Source organism: Carex rostrata, chromosome 4, assembly GCF_964058835.1.
Source record: "Carex rostrata chromosome 4, lpCarRost1.2, whole genome shotgun sequence".
Taxonomy (NCBI): Eukaryota; Viridiplantae; Streptophyta; class Magnoliopsida; order Poales; family Cyperaceae; genus Carex; species Carex rostrata.
In genome coordinates, this window is record NC_135921.1 from 5,012,963 (window position 1) to 5,036,578 (window position 23,616).

The 23,616-nt window shown below is 33.5% G+C and overlaps 2 protein-coding genes across 2 annotated transcripts; one reads left to right on the top strand and one right to left on the bottom strand.

The window, feature by feature from the left end:
• Positions 1-2,400: 2,400 nt before the first annotated feature.
• Positions 2,401-3,069, bottom strand: LOC144552544 (uncharacterized). The gene has a single exon (XM_078300509.1). It carries the CDS (start codon positions 3,067-3,069, stop codon positions 2,401-2,403), a length of 669 nt encoding a protein of 222 aa, XP_078156635.1.
• Positions 3,070-14,392: 11,323 nt separating this feature from the next.
• LOC144553307 (CTTNBP 2 amino-terminal-like protein) lies at positions 14,393-16,887 on the top strand. The gene is made up of 2 exons (XM_078301407.1): positions 14,393-15,032; positions 16,421-16,887. Exons 1-2 carry the CDS (start codon positions 14,676-14,678, stop codon positions 16,610-16,612), a joined length of 549 nt encoding a protein of 182 aa, XP_078157533.1. The 5' UTR covers positions 14,393-14,675; the 3' UTR covers positions 16,613-16,887.
• Positions 16,888-23,616: the final 6,729 nt, after the last annotated feature.

Consider the following 23,616-nt stretch of genomic DNA (forward strand, 5'->3'; position numbering starts at 1 on the left):
TGTTTTCAAAGTCCAAATGACAAATCCAAACTATTCAACATAATATATGTATTAAAATGTACTTGAAGACCAAATTTTACATTTTGAGGAGATATTTTTACTATTTTTTTAGAAGTTTTTTTAAGAAAATAATGCATTAAGATACACACAAAAACCTTTATTTTTTGACCAATTGATTACTTGATTTGATACAGAATAAAATTTTAAATTTTAAAATTTCATATGTATAGAAAGTTCCAAAAAAAATAAGTTTGAGTGGTTTAAATTTATCGTTCGGATTTTGAAAACAAATAGATGATTTATAAACATATATCATAATATGCTTGTATAAGTAACGTAGTCGAACTCAAATATATGATAGAAAAAATGAACGGCGTGATAATCAGCGTTGCATCTCAGATGAAAAATATCTTGCCGACTCGTTTAACGGACAACATTTGTTTTCTATCTCTATTTAGTAAAAGCTAACTAAATCTAAAAATACTAGTATTGTGTCTATGCGTTGCAACGGAAACATATTATAAGATTGAATAAAATATAAAAAGATATTTTTGTTTGACATTCACACAAAATTAAGAAAAAATATATTTAAATAAAAATAAAATATATTGAGAAAAAAAAAATATTCAAATAATAAATAACAATAAAAGAAACAATAAAAAATGACAAAAATCAAATATAATATAACAAATTCTTGAAGCATCATTGCAATTTAATATCTAATAAGACATGTTATTAAACGATTTAGAGGAGAAATAACATGTAAATAAACAAAATTGGAAAATATATGATTAAATGATTCAAGTAAGGATTTTCTCTGCATATATATTCATATCGAAAGATATGATTATTTTCATCAGCACAAGATCTATTATTCATCTATTTACAAAGATACAGTAACCCTGGACAAAATTCAAAAAGATATGATAGTTTTCATTTTCATTGTCGAAATTATGAAGGAAGAGGAGAAATGAAATGGAGGAAAAAGAGAAATAAAGAAATAATTTAATTGCAGGAATTGGATAATAGTTTTAAGGAGAAATAAGGAAACGGATTGCTAGGGATTCATTCAGCTTTAAGACAAACTATATATCAATTCTTGGGGCGAGTTTGTTTTAACTAAATTTATACTTCTACACATAAAATAAATGTATTTAATCAAAATAAGACATATTATGTGATTGAAGAGTTGATATTCAATTTGAAATTTCATCTTTCAATTTCAATCGTTGACGGATTAGAAGAACTACATACATAACATAAAAATATAGATAAAGATACATGTACTCCAAACTAATAAACAACTTAACTAAGACAGATGTGACTTGACTTGTTGACAACGACATCATGCCGTGATGCTTAACATAATAAATTGATAATTACAATTTTTATAAAAGAGTCAATATCACATGTTGTATAAAAAACTATAATTTGAAATTAATTGCTATTTTCAAATTGATAATATGATATGGACTCTTCTATAGTTTTTTTAATTATATTATTATATAATATATTAGATGATAATTAAAAAAAAATAGAACTAGGGTGTTCTTAAGCTGAACTTACCATGCTTTTGGTGAGCTTAACTCCAAAACATATCAAATTAATGACAAATTAAAATGTCTAATACTGATCTACTTCACTATTATTACATGTACATGTAAAATTTATAAATTTTCAAATTGATTTAGTATAAAATCTAACAACCAAGAAAAATAAGATTTCTAAATTAATTTTAATTTATTCACTTTTTATTATGTTTTGACTACTTTATTTCATAATAAACTAAATTCAAAAGTTTATAAATTCCATATATAAACGCTTTATTCGTAAAGTATATCGATATAATAATGTAAGAGTATGTTTGGTTGGATTGAGAATAGGCTATTCTTAATAACAAGCTATTCGGTATTTGGTTGCGCTAGAATAGCAGGAATAAGAAATCAAACTTATTTGTCTTATTATAACATGTTGGTATAAATTTACATAATATTTAGATATTTATAAATTAATTAAAATAAATCAAATTGAAATAGATTTACCCAGATCGTGTACGAAACACTTTCCTTAAGCGTATTCCGTCTCATCATGTAAGATGGAACCGCAACCAAGATAATCCGGGGTTGTTTTTTTTTAAGGTCGGGAATCAGTGTTCCCGACTATTCATTGATATAAGAAAATTATTTACAAAAGTTCAGAAGTTCAAAAAATCAAAAAAGAAATAAAATATTTACATTGTGTTGAATTACACCCCCAAATCCCAGTGTCCCCCCCCCCCCCCCCCCCCGTCATTTATTTTCATAAGTTTGTATGCCATTTTGTAATCTCTATCGCCGTTATACCGATTAAGTCCGGTATGGACTTGCTTTTCCCCGTGAACAGCCTCCTGTTGCGTTCTCGTCATAAGGCCCAGCATCCTGACACCCAAACGGTGTCCCAGATCCTAATAGCCGGCTTGTCAAGGCCTTTCCTTATCATGTACCAGAGGTCTTGGACCCTGGTAGGATTAGTTGGCGGAAATGTAATGTTGAATCTGAATAGCAGCATTCGCCAGAACCCCATTGCGTAAGGACATTGAAAAAACAGATGCTTCGAACTCTCCAAATCCGCATTCATGCAAAGGTGACATCCCGATGGCACCTGACAGCCCCGTGACCACAATCTTCGCTGTGTCAGAAGTCTACCTCGCAGCAATAGCCAAATAAAAATTCTTACCTTGTGCGACACTTTGAGTTTCCAGATGATAGTGCTCAGAGGGCAGCGTATTCCTCTATCATGCAGCACAGCATACGCGGATGATGTCGTGAAGTTCCCATGTGTTGTGAATTTCCAATGTATGATTGGAAAAAACTCATCTGGTATAGTGGCTACTCTATAGAAAGGTAGTAAATGACAGATTGATCGAGCAAACTCCGAGTAGTTGATATTAGGAAGTAGCTGTTGCGTATTCGTGATGCCATATAGAATTGACATTGTCTGTGCCCATAACCCATTAGAATCTCTATCCAGTTTCCATAGCCACTTGGTCAGCAGTGCCTCATTTTGTGTCTCGAGCGATAGTATTCCCATTCCCCCATTCTTTTTGAGGGCACATATCGTATCCCAACCGACCAAGCAATTGATCCCATGACATGTATTATTACCCCTCTATAAGAAATTCCTTCTCGCCTTGTCAATATGTTTTAGCACCCCTTTTGGAATTTTTATTGCCTGCATGTAATGGAGCGGTAAAGCAGTCAAAATCGATTTAACGAGCGTTACCCTACCACCATATGAGAGCATAGCCGAACTCCAACTTTCCATTCTATTTCTGATCGAGTTCACCAGCGGTTGGAAATCCATCTTCGTTAGCCTTTTTACCGAAAGGGGTAATCCCAAGTACGTGATCGGGAGTTGCGCGCGCGTGCAGCGAATAATAGACTCGACGGTATCAATCAGATGGTTTGGGATCGCTATGGGCACAAAGCTGCTCTTGTGTCCATTTATCTTGAGTCCCGTCAATTTTCCATACATGTAAAGCACCCGAACTAGTATCCTCAGCGTGGTGGGATGGGCCTCGGCGAAGATGATAGTGTCATCGGCATATTGTATTGGCCTCGGCGGTATCATCATCGACACATGCATAAGTGGTATTGATTTTTTAATAAACCAATTTAGTGAATCTGTTACTAAAATGAATAGCATTGGTGACAACGGGTCACCCTGCCGTAGCCCCCGCCTATGTTTGAAGAAAGCCGTGATTGAGCCATTTACCTTTAATGCGGAAGAAGAAGAGCTGAGCACATTGATGACCGCTGAGAGCCATCTCGGTGGGAAACCCCGTTCAATTAACAAGTTGATTAAAAAGCACCAATCAATTGTATCGAATGCCTTTGCGAAATCTACCTTGTATAAAATTGAAGGAATTTTTATCTTGTGGCAGTAATTGAGGTATTCTCTGGCTACGAGGAAAGATTCCATGATTGAGCGTCCCCGTATGAATGTCGTTTGTGTGTTGCTGATCAGGCTCGGGAGGTGTGGCTGCAATCTATTGGCGAGTATCTTGGTTATGACTTTAGCCGTCGTGTTGATTACACTGATAGACCTGAAATCGACTACATCTAGCGCCCCTTCTTTTTTCGGAATTAAAGTTATTACCGCTCTATTTATGGCTCCTATTTTCTTACCACTGTAGAATGCCTTGATCATTTGAATCACATCTGAACCCACCACCTCCCAATAATTCTGGAAAAATTCTATCGGTAACCCATCCGGGCCGCTCGCCTTTCCTTTGGGTAATCCAAACACCGCATCTTTGATCTCCTCATCTGAGATGTTATTATCCATAATAGATAGAGTATCTGTTAACTTGGGACCTATCCTGTCCGTCAGGTCGAAAGGCATATTTGGACGGTCAAGGGTACCAAGAAGATCCCTATAGTGTATATATAGCACCTGTCTGAGTTGTTGTTGATCCCTAACAGTGTTGTTTCCACACCGTATTGCCGAGATTGTATTTTGGTTTTTCCTACCATTTGCCACTGCATGGAAGTACTTGGTATTGTTATCCCCCAATTTAAGCCACGTGTTTCCAGAGCGTTGTTTCCATTTTTCTTCTTTATCTTTTGATAGTTTAAAAATCTTTTCTCTCAATCTGATTCTCAACATAAATTCCAAAGAATTTAGATGCCTTGATTCTTCAGCCCTATCCAATTGTTGGATAACCCACATTGATCTTTTCAAGTATACATCTTTATTTGCATAAATACGTTGAGACCAGCAAGTCAAATCCCTCTTGGTTCGGCTAATTTTTGTTATTATATTTTTAACCGGATCCGACCTTGTTTGTGATTCCCCCCATGCATTTTTAATAACCTCAAGTGCCTCCGGGTGTTTGAACCAATAAGTTTCGAATTTAAAAATTCTTTTTGAGGTATTAAGATGGGGTCTTACATCGAGAAGCAGGGGTATGTGATCCGATGCCGTAGCCGGGGCGTCGTTCAGATTGATGGTAGCGCCGAAAGAGTTCCATTGTGGGGAAATAAATGGAAGCAACTGACGATAACTTCGCAATATCCAGCATGTATTAGAATTTAATTAATTGGAATAAGATACAAATGGAGAATTAATCAAAGGACATTCTGTGGAAGTAAATCAAAGAAAAGGTTTTTCTCCTCTTCATTTATTTCTCAGATACAAACGAACAGAGGAGAGAGATATATTAAGGATTATATCAAAATGAGAAAGGGTTAAGAGTATTTATTTTTATTTCTCTTTCGCCCATATCAAACAGAGGGAAACATATGTAATTATATAGATCCAGTCAAGAAATTTAATGTTGATTAATGATAATTACAAAATGAAAATAAACGCATCATAAAGATGCTATGAAGAGATGTAACAGTAAAAACCATTAACACAATAATGGTGATAATTAGCAAAATAACTCACCATTAAAGAAATACTTATTCAATTTAACCCTTTAATTTTCATATATCACAAATGAATATTTTAATCAAATATAAAATATTGAGTTGGAATTTTGAGTTTTCAAATAAAGTTCCAACAGAACAAACTATTATCACAAAATGTTGGAACAAGTTATTATAATAAGACAAATGTCAATTTCACTGTTCTTATTATTCTAAGATTGCAATCAAATATACCCTAAATTCGTTGTTTGAAATCAATATATTAATTTTTTTAGGTTTAAGCTCATCACTCTTGGTGAGACTAAGAACACCCCTAGTTCTAGTCATTAACAATTTTAACTTGACTATAAAAAATTGTCATTTTCTAAAAATAATATTTTTTTAACAATTAGGCCCTGTTCGGTGGACTCAAAGGAATAGAAATAGAAATAGGCTGTGAAAATTTTGAACTGAATTTTACTATTTATGTAAAAAAATAAAAATTCAATTAGACTAAATTTTTATGAGTGATGCTTCTATGGACATAAGGACCTATTTGTAAAATAAACATATTTTTATTTTCAAAGTTCAAACAGTCGATCCGAACCGTTCATCTTGTTCTCCATATTAATATGTGCAGACTAAATTTTACATTTTTTCTGAATTTTTTTACTATTTATTAAGATGGGTACAAAAAATATCAAATTCAGACCATTGAATTTTGTACCCATCTTAATAAATAGTAAAAAAAATTCAGAAAAATGTAAAATTTGGTTTCCAAGCACATATTAATACGGAGAACAAGATGAACGGTTCAGATCAACTGTTTGAATTTTGAAAATAAAAATATGTTCATTTTATAAATAGGTCCTTATGTCCATAGAAGCTTTTGCCAATTTTTATTTCCCACGTAAAATATAAAAGTTGGAGCTGCTCTCAACAGAGCCTTAATATCTGACTTTTCTGCAAATATGTCTTACTAACGTTTTATGTATTTTTTTATTAAACTGGGCTCCCTACGATCTGATTGACTGATACTGCGGCAATTTCGCTTCAGTCTGTCGTTGAAAATCCACCTGAAAAATAAAAAAAAATACTAGCGTAACTTTGCACTTGCTCGAAAAACCCACTTCAAATTACCCTCCTGTCTCCCAAAAATTTACAGAACTACCACGGAATGCATTAAATGTCGGTACGCTTAACTGGTACTACCTGTACCACAGTCCACAGAAGCAGGATGAGGTCAATTTCCAAGTAAGACACGCTTGGGACTTCTCTCGCGTCTTGTCTCCGTAAAATTAGTTAACTTGCGTAACATTTGCGGGTACAATGTACTGTTTGTTGGATGTTGATTGGCGAGCGTGTATTAGGTGTACCGGGTTTTATGGGAATTTGTTCTGGGTTTGGCACGAGGGATGCCTCATCTACCTTTTATTGTATTATTAAATTTCAAATAAATGAATACATAAATAAATCTAAGTTTAACATTTTTTAGTGGGAATTAAATCCTTTAAGACTCAGATTCCCTTACATGACGTCATCCCTTTACAGAAAATATTGGCTCACCAGAAATATTTACTGGGTTTTACTCAAAGCTGATGTGGCTGGATTTCATTGGCAGAGTTTTTGTTGTCCTACCTCTTTCTAGCAAACATTATTTTCACATAAATTATTCGATTAAGATGTAATATTAGAATTCTAGTGTAGTGTGCATAGAGAACGCATCTTTTTATTTACATAAATAGAGATGGATAGCTATATGTATGTGGTAAGATGTACTTTTCAGTATATTTGCTTTAATCATTTCAGTATTATTTAGCTTTCATGTTTCTATAAATATCCATGTTATTTTATAATTGAGCTAACATAAATTTTTTATGATACATTGAGGAGTGTAGGACACACTATTGGTTAGACTCTATACTTGTTTCGATAGATAAGTTTTGTTTTATTATCACATCTTAAACAATTTTGGCAAATAAAGTGGTTAAGTGGATTAATCTCAATTAAATAAACACATATATATTTTTTTAAACATTTATATTTTACAGAAAATTGAGAATTTTGGCAAATAAAATTGAGATCCATCCTTCCAAATTAATCATCAATACAATAATTTTATTAGAATTTCCACGCCAGTGATTTGGTTTTTTAAATCCTCTACATATCAATCAATCATCTTAGGTAGAAAGTCGTAGATAGGATAAGTGAGAGAAGACCTTTGCTTGCCAGGAAGCTCAAGCTTAATTAAAAATATATTAAAACAATATAAATCCTATCATTTCCAAGAACGACAAAAGCATTTGGAGAATAGAGACAAAGACAATTGTTATATCAAATTTGATAATGTCAAATCTTGATAATCACAACATTTGAAAACGATTATCATGTTGTCATTATCTGCTTCTCTGGAATATTCATTTTATGATGATACATCAAATCGGAACCAGCATGGCGATTAATAAACCAATCAATAAAAATAGATTAAGTTGAGCTCGATTTCCATTGAAAATTTCCAAACCAACAAGAGAAACTTTTGTTTTTCTATTGCTGATTTTTAAAATCTACAGTAAAATAAATTATACTTTTTTCATCTCTGAAGATATTTATGGCGAGCCTATGATCAAGTGGCAAGAGCAATACTCTCTGTGTAGGAGGATATATATTTGAAACCCAAATGTATTAATCCCCTGTAGATATTAAATAGTTGTGTGACTTGATCTCCAATAATTATTTAAAAGAAAACTCACCAGTATAATTTCAAAATATGATTTTGTACAGATATATTATTTGATTTGTGAAATATTCTAAGAGAATGTCATATTTTTTAAATTATTTTCCAACACAAATTTGACGAATAATATTCATAAATATATAAAGTTTTCGACAGACAAGGATACTTTACAGCATTGTTGAAAATATGTTATCATCCTAAAAAGTACTAAGTTCAATTTCACGACTTCATCTTGATCCATGAAGCAATAAACTAATCGGTTAATAATTGATAACCTGTATTTGAATAAGAAATTGCTGCTCTTCAAGGGCCAAATTAAAGGGGGGATTTTTCATCTTGTTTATTGGTGGTTCTTGTATTAACGTAGAAACACATCTTATTCAAACTGAAATAGAGATGTTTGTGGGAGAGGAGGCAGGGAAGATAATAGAAAATTTAGTTAGGAGAAATGAAATTTAAAATGCATAATTATTAATTTATAATTAAAGAGATTTAAATCTAACATCTCTTAAGCACAAAATACAATATTAACTATTGGACTACGAACATATATCTAAATATTCTATGAGGGAGCTGAACTATATAAAAACTTAAAAAAAATGAAAACTCAATAAAATTTTAACCAACGTGATTAAAACTTTCAAAGTCATGGGGATGGTTTAGCAACCCCTGGACTAAATATATATGCACTCCTGAGAGGAGGGGTTCCGATATGTATCGGACCGAAATGTCCAATGTTCGATCTATATTGTTCATTATGTTGAGGGTTGCACAGACAATTTAATTTTATGGAACAACCAAAATTAGTGAAAATTTAAATCTTTTCGTACTAATTTCTACACAAATATGACGATTAAATTAGTTATCGAACAAATTTCGTCCTGATGTCCATTTTAAAATCTCCAAATCTAGTAAAGGTAGGATCAAATATGAATGGGTCAAAATCTCCTAAAGTAACTCAAAACTTGAGTTTAAATATAAATCTACTGATTAGAATATAGACCAATCCGATCTGAAGTAGAATTTACGAGATCCCTTTAATATTTGTGCAGATTTTAATCGACGGATTGAATCAAAACTCAAACTTGAGGGCGTGTTCGGATTTTACTGTTCACGTGGGAAAAAAAATATTCACTCAGACTGAATTTTTTTTTCCACGTGAACAGTAAAATTTAGTTCAAAAATTTTGCAATCTCATTCCTATTCCTATTTCCGTCCGTTTGCCGAACACGTTCTGAGACTCCCAACTCAAATTTGAGTTAGTTGGGATTCGAATTCGATACGATACGATGTGGGTTTTCTTTTAAACTGTACACAGTACACCTAAATCTGTTTAGCAATAAGTCGGATAGAACAAAAAGAAAACATAGATGTGATTATGGTGCATTATGGGAGGGGAATATAAAACCATCCATGTGTTTGCTTATAAAATGGGTTGTTAAATTTTATCTTATTAACAAGAGAAGATGACAAAATGAGGCTGGAGGTGGTTTAGTGAAATGGGCTGTGCCCCTCCAACTCATCCACTCATGACCAAAACAGTAACCACGGTCTACTTTCTCAATGGTAGCACGGTAATTACAGCCCGATATCATGGCGTATTTTTAAACTTTTTCGTAAAATTCTTTTTCCTATCCATAGCGCTGTCCCTACTCTGCACCTATTGACTTGGGAACTGTGCCCCAATACCGTCTCATCGTAAGAAAAAAGTAGAGCATTACATTGGGGTGGACGCGGTGTATACTTCAACAATTGGACCTTGTTTAGTTCAGACAGCTTTTGTATGGTTATATTGTATGAATAGGTGTATTGGTATCGTGTCGGATATAATACGGAATATGATACGGTAATTTTCAACATGATACAGGTGAGAGATGAATTGTCATATTTTTTAATATATAATAAATAGTTGATCTCGATCATTATGGAAAATTATCAACTGCTATCAGTCATTAGCGTAGTTAAAATTTAAATCAGAAATGAACAAGAACATTAACAATTTAAATTTTGTTAAAATATTTAAATATAAATTTGAAAACTACAAATTCATCTAAAACAATACAAGTCCTAATATATAATAATTTTGTCACATAAAAATAATAAACAAAATAATACTAAATTTTGATCTCGATCATTTTTTTTACATTATCTGATATTAAGATAGATGTATTTTGGTGGTGTTTCATTTTCATGTGTAGTTTGTTAATGGAGTTGAATGTGTTATATATTTATTAGAATGGTTGGATACTAACTTTAAAAAAGAACCATGCTAAATGAGGTTCTTCAAGTAGAAATAAACCTTAAAAAGAATCCAAAATTTTGTATTTATCATAGCAAGAGATTGTAAGTAGTTGTTTTGAAATTTTGTAGGTGCTACGTACATTAATTAGTTAAGCACTGATGCAATGAGTTCACATTATCTGCATTAGTTTGAAAGAGCATCTTTTGAATTATAATTCAAGAGCCCTTTAATATTAGTGTAGATCTAGTCTGCACGGATTTTAAAGCGGATCGAACAATCCAAATGCATTGACTCAAAAGATTCTTTTTTTAGTTAATGCAGAGGATATGAATTTGTGACGCAATCCAACTTTTTTTAATGGATAAAACCGAAGAGCTTTTTAATTTATTAAAATCCGCAACAACACGAAATGGAAAATACTTTCTCTCCCTCTCTTGAAAAGTTTGATAGGAGGTTTTTCTAAGAAATTAAATTAAAAATACACACACAACGTAATCTAAAACTGTAGCACCCTATATATACGGCCTATTCACTATCAAGTATCAACACAAATACCCTATGTGCAAATAATATCCCAAGTACGTAACCTACCTCATTGCTCATATCAACAGGGCCGGTCCTGAAGATTTTGAGATCCGGAGCGGAAGAAAATTTGGAACTCTTTATATATACAAAATTTTTATGAGATCAGCCAATACACTTCAATAAGTACTTCAACACTATATGCTTTAAGTCATTTTTGTATTTTTAAAATCCAAATAGTCGATCCGAACCATTCAATATGATATCCATATTAAAACGTGCTTGGAGACCAAATTTTACATTTTTTTTGGATCTTTTTTACTTTTTTTAAGATAGGTAGAAAATTCATTAATTTAGAAGATTCTGAACCATAAAAAAATTCTACTTACCTTAAAAAATAATAAAAAATTAAAAAAAATGTAAAATTAGGTCTCCAAGCACGTTTTAATATGGATATTAGGTTGAATGGTTTGAATCGACTATTTGGACTTTTAAAATGCAAAAACTACTTATAAACATATGTTGCTGAGTACTTATGGAAGCAATTAGGGGTGTTCATCGGTTCGGTTCGGTTTCAATTGAACCGAACTAGGCAAACCAAAGTTATAATTTGGTTTTAAAAATAGAACCGAACTGAATCGAACTGAACTAAAATTTTATTTCGGTTTCTTCAGTTTCTTGTGGTCAAATCGAAAGATATTAATTTTTTTTTATTTAAAACAATTGATTTATAATAAACCGAAGTATATTAAGAAATAAACCAGGGTATTAAGAAATAAACCAAAGTATTTAAAGCAATTGATTAAGAAATAAATGAGGTATTAAGAAATAAACTGGGGGTAGTCTGGACCAAATTCATAATATATAAAAATTTGACCAGTTCGATTTTTTCAATTTTGAAAATTTTCAAACCAAACCAAACCGAAGTTATAATTCGGTTTTAAAAAACAAACTGAACCAAACCATTCAACCGAATAAATCAAACTGTTTAGTCCAAACTAATTTGATTTGGTTCAAAACCGACTAAACCGGCCCCAATAAACACCCCTAGAAGCAATTAGCCGGTCATATTTTTTTATTGATATGCCAATAAATCATATTTATTTATAGAAAAATTTGAATCATTTATATATACAAAATTTGAGCTCTAATAATAGTTTATTTATTTTTAATATATACAATTTTTTTTTATATATATACAAACTAATTTTTTTTTTTTGAGGCTCCTAGAATTTTGGGGCCCGGGGCGGTCGCCCTGGCTGCACAGCCCCAGGGCCGGGCCTACATATCAATTACTGTTGCACATGCCTACGGGCTTTTCCCTCGGAAAAAATTTTTTACTGTTACATACTCTTTTCTATTAAAAAAAATCAACACATCTATTTAATATATTTAAACCACAAATAATTTTCCACTATAATCTCTCTCGCCAACACGAATTCGTATCCTCTCAGATATTGCAGAGGATTACCCTCGTTTTACGGTTTGAGATTAAATCTCAACGTGGGTGTTCGGCAATCCCTCCTTAAGCCTCCTTAGACTTCTTTTAGACTCCTTAGAAACTTAATTTGTCTGAACAATCTTTCCTTAGTGAGAATCAACTTTTGCTCCTTTTTATCCAAATTCCTAAGCTTAAGCCCCTCTTGTTCCAATTCTTAAGGCACTATTTTTCTTAGATTAAGCTTCCTTAGTATTTTTTTGTCTACTTATCACTTTTTTCTTAATCCGATTCTACTAAACAAGTGCTCCTTATCTCCACTTAAAATTTAATCCCTCATGTCGTGCCGAACACCCTGGTTTGGGATTCAGATCATCATAGGGAGCAATATTTTTGAGCTTTGAGATTTGTGCCAAGTTAAAACCAACGGTCCAGATCTACTAATTGTAAAAGATTCCCTTATCAGGTATTGGAGAGGATGTGAATTCAGCCAACACCACTCCTCTCTCTCTCTCTCTTGAAATCTTGGCAGAGACTCTCGAGTTGATTTATTGAAGTAAAAAACACAACATCTTACAACCTTAGGCACTCTCACATCTCTCTTTCTTTTGAAATCTTAATAGAAGCTATCAAGTTGATTTATTGAACAATAAATTACAGTACTCTACAATCTTATGTAAGAGACTAGAGAGTGTCTTTTGTATTATAATTAGGGGTGTTCAATGGTTCGGTTTATTTAGTTTTCAACCGAACCGGAGAATTTCGGTTTAAATGGTTCGGTTGTTCGGTTTAAATGGTCCGGTTTGGTTGATTTTATGAAGTAATTCGATTTAAATGATTCGGTTCTGTTTAGATTTCTCAAAACCGAATAAATCGAATCGACCGGTTATATAATAATTCAAGAATGATTTTGGTTCTTTTATTTATTTTGGACTTAAAAATTAAGAATAAATATTGATCCAAAACTTTGGATATTTTAGAACATCAATATATTTGTATAAAATTGAACTATGTGTGTAATGGTATCTTAATTTTCATTTCTATGAAATTATGAATGTATTGGCTTATGTATTGAGTTTTGATTTTTTGAGATTGAATTCCTCTATTCAGTTCAACCTAACAAACCAAAGTTTAGTTTGGTTTAATCGGTTTGGTTTTAGTTCGGTTAGACATTTTAATCGGTTCAATTTTAGTTCAGTTTGGCAAATTTAGTTCGATTTAGACCGAACCGACCTGTTGAACACCCCTAATTATAATACTAAATTGTTGTAGTTCACTGTTCACAGATTATCAGATATAAAAAAAATGATTTATATTCACTTTGATTTCTTATAAAAAGTTTGTAGTTTAGTATAAGAAACTATCATTTAATTTGTCATTACTTCAAATTTTGAAGTTGATCTGAACCGTCTGATGAGAATTCATGCGAATATTGAAAAGATCTTTGAGTTTTAATCTTGACCAGATTTGATCCGAATTTTGATTGGACGGTTTGGATCCATAATTAAAATTTGAGTTACCTTGTAGGATCCGGACCCGAATTATCTTGGAATTTTTTTTAGAAATCATAATTAAAGAAAAATATTATTATGAAATCAACATGATTGTTTTTTTTTTAAATTATAAAAACTGAAATGTTATTTTGGTCTGAATTTTTTTTTTGGATGGTCTGAGGTATTTTTACAATTTTTTAACCTATTTTTTTTTAAATCTGTAAAAACAGCTCGGATCGAAATACCAATTCGATCCGAAAAAAAAAAATTGAACCGAAATAGTATCTGGGTTCTTATAAGTTTTGTAAAAACCAAAGCAATCAAGTTGGATTGATAAAATCTATTTTTTATTTATGGTTTCTAAAAAATTCACCTCGTTGAATGAATTTTGTAAATCGACTTTGTGATTGGAAATTTAGAACAGGCGAGAGGCGTATTTCCTGCAACGTAGAACAAACCTATCCACAAATTTTGTATTCTCTGTCAGTGGGGTCTACTCAACACTCCCTTCAAAGTTTGAAAGCAAGTATGCAAAATAGTAGAAAACAGTAGTCCGGTCAGAGGGTAAGTCCAGTCACTCTCTCTCTTTCTCTCTTTAAAAGGCAAAAGAAAAAAATTTCTTCGCCTCACTCCATATTCTTTTGTCGCCCCTTCCTCTCCACGCCATTTTTTTTTCCAGTAGAGAGAAATCGAACGAAACCATCTCCAGCGAATCCAAAGAACCCATTGAAGGAGGAGAGAGAGATACAATATTACAATGCTATCCTCTCTTTAGAAGTACTGGTGCCAGGGATACTCACTACACAGTACACATTTATCTGATAAGCGATTATAAATTGGCTGAGGTGTTGCTGAAATGAGAGAGGCGAGGGTTCTGATCAGTCCAGCCATGGCGCCTCTCAAGGGAGGAGGTGGCAGCGGTGGGGGAGGATCTTCTGTGGGCAAGGAGAGTGGATCCATGGCTGGAGAGGATAGGTGGCGCGATCCTGACAGTAGCTCCTCTGTCAGTGCTGTATCGTTTGGGTTTGTTGCCACCGCCATTTTAGTCTCCATGTTCCTCTTCATGGCGCTTTTCGAACACTTTCTCAGGCCGCGTTCTGTTGGCGGTGACTCTACCGGGGGGGACCGGACTGGGAGGAGGAGGATGAGGCTGTGGGGGAGGAGCGAAAGCGCAGATCTCGAGGCGAACAAGCTCTGTTTCTCGTCACCCGAGGTGAGATGATACCTTTTCTTCTTCTTTTGGTTTTTACCTTTGGGATGGGATAAAGCTGTCTTACCTTTTACTCCTTTTGTCTGGGCTTTTGACTTGTCAACTTTGCGGTCTAGACCCTGTTCTTTTACTGCTAATTACAGTTCTGCTTTTCTTCCTTGATGGGGAAATCAAATTTTCGTAGGGTTTATATAGTCAACTTCTTACAGATTAATGTTTGCTAAATAGAAAAGGTTGAGAAAAATAAAAGAAAGGGAAAACATGAATTTGATAGATTAAAGGATGAAATTGGTGAATTGCTTGTTGTGATGTCCAATAAAATTTGGCAAGGTAAATTTGGAAAATCTTTATTTTGATATTATTTGAAATTATGAAATGTAGCCCTTGCTTGACAAAAGTGATAACTGCAAAATGATAATTTCAGAGACGTCATAAATAGATGTTGTATGTCTATTTGTCTTATGATGGAAACATAATTTGATTATTCCTGGGCATAACCTTGGAAACATCAATTTTTGACGTCGAAATATAGAATAAAGGATCAACCTGTAGCTCTTTTGTATGAGACATTATGTTAAAAATGTTCACTTCATTAATACTTCAAATTTCAAATCTTGAAATTAGAAATACAAGCATGAACCATTGAACTTGTTTTATGTCGAATAGAGTATTTATTTGTCAGAAATTAACTCTGATGATCTGTTGATTTTTCAACTTGTTGACCTTGTACTAAAGGGACTCTGATGATCCAGTATTTTTATTTGACATTGTAAAAATATTAATATAATATAATGTGTTGCTATCATTATCACTATCTAAGGCACAGTTATCTTTGTGTTGTAGCTCATAGTGATAAGACAGAAAATGTGCACATGAAGAATCACTGTATTCTAAACTGTAATGATTCAATTACGAACCAAAAACTAACTGCTTACGAAAATTTTCAAATTTTTTTTAGTATAGACCAGAGTGATTATTTATTACTTTTGTTTTGAATAAGGGGGCAAAATTGCTACTATTGTTTTTCATTAATAAATAAAATAAAGAAAGTCTACAACCTCAGCGGAAAATAATATCTAAAATACCCCAAATTGCCTTGTTCGCATCACTGGCACCATGATGCTATGACTGACAACCTGAATAGCCAGTAGACTTTGTAGACTACTCATAATTATCATAACCTGCAGAGAACTGTTGATCGACAATACTCGATAAGATGTGGCCACTGACCCATATGTTACCTACCCCCTTTGACCCGCTGCACCGAGTGTGGCTATGAGCCCGGCCAACTTAATTGCTCTACCATTGGATTTCACTAAATAGAAGGTTGAGTATCACCAAGTCTAATGCTTGTTGGATTATTATATTTCTTCATTTGTGCAAAATTGCAGATGTCAGTGTATGCAAAAGGTGTATCAGTACTGATGCCAGGACAGAATGTACCCACATTTATTGCGCACCCGGTCCCGTCTCCAGCAGCACCATGTCCATGCCAACCTGAGAAGGTCTCATGGCCATCTCATCGCCCGTTTCCTTACCCTTCCCCGACTTCATCTAGCAACGCCGGTGCAAACCCTAGCTAGTGTAGTTTACTTAGCTGCCAAAATATGTTCGACTTTATTTCTTTCCGTAATCACATGCATGTCAATTATTCTCTCGGCATTATCGGGCAAAGAGTAAATGATTGATTGGAGGGGTTGGCTGGTGGTATTTTGTACAGATTCGATCTTTTCTTTTTTCTTTCTCTATGGATGTAAGGTGGATTATGCCACCCCTCTGTGACGATTTGTAGCCGGAGTGTGGTGGCCAGTTTAGTCTAATGGATTTTTTTCTTTTATAATTTCACTGACTTATTGGTTGTTTAGCGCTCATTTGGTCTGTTCTTTGAGAGTTCTTTATGAGTCCGGATCCTCTGGAGTAACTCAAATTCTGAGTATGGATCTGGACCGTCCAATCAGAATCTGGTCCAATATGCCCTGAGGTGGGATGCACGAGGCTGCTTTAATATCTGTGCCAAAGCAGATTGGCGGTCCGGATCTAAACTCAAAATTTGAGGTACCAGAGTGATATGAATTCGTTCTTTGCTGTCTTTTGATTGGGTTACAAGTTACAACACAATTTACTTCTAGATAATAATTCTCTGTTCAATGCTCAAATATAGTATCTGGTTTATTATAGTATGATGACCTCTGAAATAAAGCATCTCGTATATAATTGGAACAGTATGGAATTTTTCGATTCTACAGTGGTCTGCAGTGGCAAATTTAGCAACAAAATTCAATCGGACTGGATATTGAAGTATTAAACAACCAAATTTGTGGGAATTATGATTTTCCTTACTAAATGATTAGCTTGATTTTCTTTAATAGGCTCAATTAATTAATTAACTCTCTGCTCTGTCGTTTAATTATCAACTTTAGAGGTGCTACTTTTACCCGATTACCCGGATCCGATCCGGAACCGATCCGGATCCGACCCGGAACCGACCCGGATCCGATTAATTTGGATAGGGTATGGTTTAAAAAATATAACCGATTAAATTATGGGTATGGGTACAAAATTAATAATTTAATATCCGACCCGGATCCGAACCGGAACTGATACTGTAATGGGTAGGATATGGGTATCATTTAATTATTCGACCCATAACCGGATCCGACCCGATACCCGTATAAATACCCGATAAAATATATATTAATAACTCTGCATCAAGTTTTTGTGTTAGATAATATATTTCAGCTGAGTTATAATTTGATAAAACTTAACCAAATTTATGCTACTGTTTTACACTACCCTTTAATTACATCCTTAACTAGCCCTTTAATTACGCCCTTTAATTTTTGTTCTATATTATAAACATGTGACACATGACACATGATTGTCAAATTTATTCTTCCATAACCAGCTTATTTTATACCTTTTTTCTTTTATTACATTCAATTCATAGATTTTTTTGAATTATAGAAAAGGAAATCATCATCTCTAATATTTTACTTTCTAAAAATTATATCTCCTCCATCCTCCTGAATTCAAAAGCTATTAACAAAAAACTGAATTCAATATTTTTTGTTACACCATGAGTACTCCAAACAACCAACAACCAACTAATAATTTAGAGTTATTATTTTTATTTTGCTTTATAGCATGATATATTTTATTATTTATAAACATGATTAATAGTATAATTTTTATTTTGCTGTAGTTTTTAATTTATATTGTAATGATTTATTATATGAGATGTTTAAGAAATTATAATTATATTTAAATATAAATAATTTCTCGAATACTTTGAAGTTGTGACCTATACCCGCTCTGGATCCGGAACCGCTCCGTATCCGAACCGGACCCGATAATCCACAAACAAGTTACGGGTATCTATCTACCCGGAACCGAAAGACTGGACCCGAAATATCTACGGGTAGATAGGTATCCGGATCCGGACCCGACCCGATTTGAAACAAATAAGTATATGGATCGAAATTTGGACCCGAACACTTTTAGGGTCCGGGTCCAAATATAATAGTACCCGGACCCGACCCGACCCGATAGCACCTCTAATCAACTTATTATCACAGAACAATGAGGTCATGTCAGTGAGAAAAATATGACAGTTTGATTACCGTCATATAGCCCTCTGTTTTGCCTCTTAAATTACCAATATACCATGATCTTTTACATTCTCCTTGGGGGTATAATGGTCCGTCCAATCTGTCATTTCTTGTGGGAGGTATGATAGGAATTCGTATCCTCTGAGATATCTCAAACTTTGCGTGTCTTTATGGAAAATCCCAACCGTTTAAATACGTTCTGCACGAATCTCAAATCACACATAACACTGATCCCCTACACCACCTCCGAATAGGCACCGGACACATCGGTCACGCAAAATTTGAGATATCTCAGAGGATACGCACTCGGTATGATAGTCCGTCCAATCTGTTGATCGTTCCCTGCTCCACTTTGAAATTGTTTATCAAATGTACCTCTTCCATCTTCTAGATTGAAATTATTTACCAGGGGAATCTAATGTGCACAGTAGTACATGAAGCTCTTGTGGAACTCTATTAACCTTCTTTAAATGTCAGCTTTCATATCTTTTCATAATGTAGTGTAATAAATGTTGTAATTATTTATTTATTATTTGATTTTCATAATTGCTAGATGTTCTTTTTCTGATTTTGTATTAAATATATATCTTTTCCGAATGAGATATAATAATCTAAAAGCTCATAATGTCAAGATTATTAATGATATAATTTGCACTTTTTATATAATCAATCGACGTTATTTTCTTTAGTGATTTTCGTAAAAACAAAGATAATATATTAATTGTCAACAAATTTTCTTAAAGTAGATTGTTAATAACACTTGTGCAGTTAGGTAAAATAAATTGAAATATAAAATATTGATAGATTTTCAATAATATAGATAGTATTTCATCTTGTAATATCTTCAAATTTTTTTAGAAAATATGATGAAATACAAATAATAAATATGGTAGAATATTAATTTATTTTATAAATCTTAAAAATTTAATACAATTATGTATGAAAGAGAGGCAGCTCTAAAATAGAATAATTTACTTTACAAACAGAATTTGGAAAATATCCAATAAAATCTATGAGAGAGAAATACTTTATAGAAACTCATTAACAACGGCCATTTTTTATTAATAACCCAAAAAAAAAAAAAATTTACAAAAATAACCTCAAAATCTGATTTTTTTCAAATATAACCAAACCGCCAGGGTTGCTGGCGGTCCACTATTTTTTTTTTTTTTTTTAGAGATCTGATTTTTTCTTAATATTTTCATTTGTGAAGTTTTAGTTTTTTTTGTTTAGGGTATTTGTCAAAAAATTAAGGACTTGGCCTTTATTAAAATTTTAAATTTCAAGTTCCGACAGCTTGTTGGTCTTTTTTTTTTTCGGTTTTTATAATATATGTATAATATATACATATATACATACATACATACATACATACATACATATATACATACATACATATACACATACACATACATATATACATATACAGTTTTTTTATGATGTATTTATTATGATTGCAGTTTTTTTATGATGTATTTTGGACTGTAGCTCTTTATTATGATTGCAGTTTTATTTTATATTTCATGTTGGTTTTTATGTTTTTTCTGCTTTACATCGAAATGGTCTTCTGAAATTACAACGTATCTTTCACGACGTCGGAATAATAAGTTCACAAATACAATTAAAGTTCAACGATACAACTGAAGTTCACAAATATTCATAACTTAGTTCACCTAAGCAAAATAATAACTTCATCTTTCACGACGTCGGAATAGACCCAATAGACGAGAAGATTTTCTGGTGTCAGCTGCAGGAGCAGCAGTACTTGTAGACCCTTGGCTACTAGATGATTGGGTCGCAAGAGGTGGTTGTGTTCTACCAGTTGCTTCAGTAAACTTCAGTAAACTCACGGGAGTTATGGTACCCTGGGTTGTCATAACAGGGACTGTGGTACCCCTGGTTGTCATGAGGGGAGTGGTGGTACCCCTGGTTGTCATGAGGGGAGTGGTGGTACCCCTGGCTGTCATAAGCCGAATTGTCATAACCTGAAGGTCCAGCAGGGGGAGCCCTAGAAGGTCCAGCCCCAGCCGCACTAAAAGGTCTAGCCCCGGCCTGGGGAACCCTCCTGGAATATAAGTCTATCATCGCGACCCCCCTAGACTCAAATTGTTGGTACACAGCCTTCCACAACTCCTCATCTGTTATAGGAAAACTCACAAAGTAAGGTTTACCCGCCCCTGCCCGTTGTGTGTCAATTCGGGTAGCCAATTCTAAGTCATACCGGTTGGGGTTTACACCAGTCTTTTCGTATGCTAGTTGCTTAAGTTCAATAAATGTGGTTCTTTCATTAACCTGCAAGCCGAATGAGGCATCTTTCGAGTAATACACGCCCTCTACACCCTTAGTTAGCTTACCGCCCACGTACAGTGCAACCAACATTTTTTCCTTAACAAACTACATTTTAAAAAAAAATTCATAAGAATTACAGTATAATAGATTCATTATTTTTTGCAATTTAAAAGTTAATTATAATATTAATTAAAGACTAATTTATAGTATTTACATACTGTGGGTATAATAATTATTAATTAAAAATTAAACAGAAAATAATTAAATAAAAAATAAAATACCTGTAGCAATCGCCTCTAAATCGCCTAAAATCGCTTCAAAATCGCCAAAATCGCTCTCTCTTTCTTCTCTGTGGTTTAACAAATGAGACTGTGTGCTGGAGAGAGAGAGAAAGCGTGCTTATAAGACAGCTAGCGGACCGCCAGGGATACTGGCGGTCTGGTCCCTAGTGGACCGCCCAAGCTGTTAGAACTTGAAATTTAAAATTTTAATAAAGGCCAAGTCCTTAATTTTTTGACAAATACCCCAAATACCCTAAACAAAAAAAAACTAAAACTTCACAAATGAAAATATTAAGAAAAAATCAGATCTCTAAAAAAAAAAAAAAAAAAAAAAAAAAAAAATAGTGGACCGCCAGGGATCGTGGCGGTCCGCTATAGAAGTGGACCGCCAGCAACCCTGGCGGTTTGGTTATATTTGAAAAAAATCAGATTTTGAGGTTATTTTTGTAAAAAACTTTTTTTTTTGGGTTATTAATAAAAATGGCCGCATTAACAAAGAGTAATTTATATATTTAAATACTTAGATATTATTTTGTTAACAAATAATTAATAGCGTTGATTAATACCATGCCTTTTTAGAGCTTGTCCGAAGGCATTTTAGACTGTGTGATTAAATCTAATCAGAATTTTGTTAATTGATTCTCTTTTAGACAAAAAAGGAAACAATACATCTCTCTCTATTTTCATTTTGGAATGAATTAGTAAGAGATAAAGAGCATTAATGGAGGAAATTTCTACAGTCTGTCTTGCCAATTTCGTCTTTCCTTTCCTTTGATGTAAGCACCATTCATTTACAGATCCACATCTAAACACGAGATTTAAAAAATCTAGAAAATTTATCTTATGGTTAGAGGAGGAAGAAGTAATAAAATGAGATGAATTGAAAAACAAAGTGCTTCATAACAATTCCAAGCATAACGTGACAATAAACATGCCAAGTTAAGCTTATGGAGAGAGACAAGATATATTTTCCATATATTTTTCTTTTTCTGGAGCAATTTTATTCGAATCGAGTGCGAAGAGAAAAAAAATATTTCCTTGATTTGCTTAGTAAGAAGAAGGGGAAAAAAAAGACTTCCTTTTTTTGCCTAACAGAGAGAAGTTAACGTCTGTTAATTAATACAATCCTGGATTCGTACGGCAAAACAAAGCTTTGGATGAATTCGCATCCTCTGAGATATCACATATGTTGCGTGACTTGTTGGGAAATCTCAACCATTCAATTACGTTCTGCACGAATCTCAAAGCACAAATAATACTGCCTCCTTCCCCGAATAGGAACCGGACAACATCGTTCACGCAAAATATGAGATATCCGGTATCCCAGAGGATTCGCATAGAGGAGTCCGTCACAACAAAACTCCGAATTTTTTATTAATAGAAATAAAATAAATAAAATATCGAAATTCGAGAGTACTGTTGAGTCTTTTCGAAAAATAGGTAGGATGGGTTGTGTTAACCCGTCCCACCGGACGGGTCTAATTAACCCGTCCCGGTTACTCCCTCCTTAATCAAATTCGCGAAAAAAAAAAACCCGGATGGGTTTACAGGACCCATCCCGAATTAAAAAAAAAAAAAACCCATGGATTTACCTGTCGTAGAGCCCAGCAGAAGTTACCACTAATTTGAACTGGAACCTCTTGTTTGAATTCCTCACTTTTTTACTGTATAAAAAAATCCGCGGATTTACCTGTCGTAGAGCCCAGCACCAGCATAACCTTCTAAATCTTCTCCATTAGAGTCCGATCTGAATATTATTGATCTCTTCATGAAGAGGCCAATGGGCTTACTTGGGTATCCCAATACCTGTTTTTGAAGTTTAGAATTTAATAATGAAAAAGAGGCGAGTACATTGACAAGTATTTGGCATGATGTAGATGGTAATATAAAAGTTTATGGTTACCTTAGGTGAGTTAAGGTCACTTTTCTTACAAACAAAGCTCAAGGCACGACCTAGACAAGCTCCTACAAGGGTCTCTCCCAGCCCCTTTACCATCTGCATAAACATAAATTATTGATTTTCATAAATAGAAAAGTATTTTCTCTAACTCAAGATATTTACTATGCATATTTCTTTTATTTTTTTTTTTAAGTTCGGGACGGGTCCTGTAAACCCATCCGTTTTTTTTTTTTTTTTTTTAATTCGGGATGGGTCTTGTAAACCCGTCCGGGTTTTTTTTTTTTCTTCGCGAATTTGATTAAGCAAATTTGATTAAGGAGGGAGTAACCGGGACGGGTTAATTAGACCCGTCCGGTGGGACGGGTTGTGACAACCCGATCTACCTACTTTTCGCAAATATTCAAAAGTAACCCCGTTTTTCGATATTTATTTTATTTTATTTCTATTAATAAAAAATTCGGCAACAAAACTGCCTTCCACGCCTCGGTGCTTTCTTTGAAATACCGTGT

Excerpts from the sequence above, each read along its gene's own strand:
- LOC144553307 (XM_078301407.1), top strand. The coding sequence starts at position 14,676 with ATGAGAGAGGCGAGGGTTCTGATCAGTCCAGCCATGGCGCCTCTCAAG. Across the intron at positions 15,033-16,420 it reads TCTGTTTCTCGTCACCCGAG|ATGTCAGTGTATGCAAAAGG; the intron begins GTGAGATGATAC and ends GCAAAATTGCAG.
- LOC144552544 (XM_078300509.1), bottom strand. The coding sequence starts at position 3,069 with ATGGGAATACTATCGCTCGAGACACAAAATGAGGCACTGCTGACCAAG.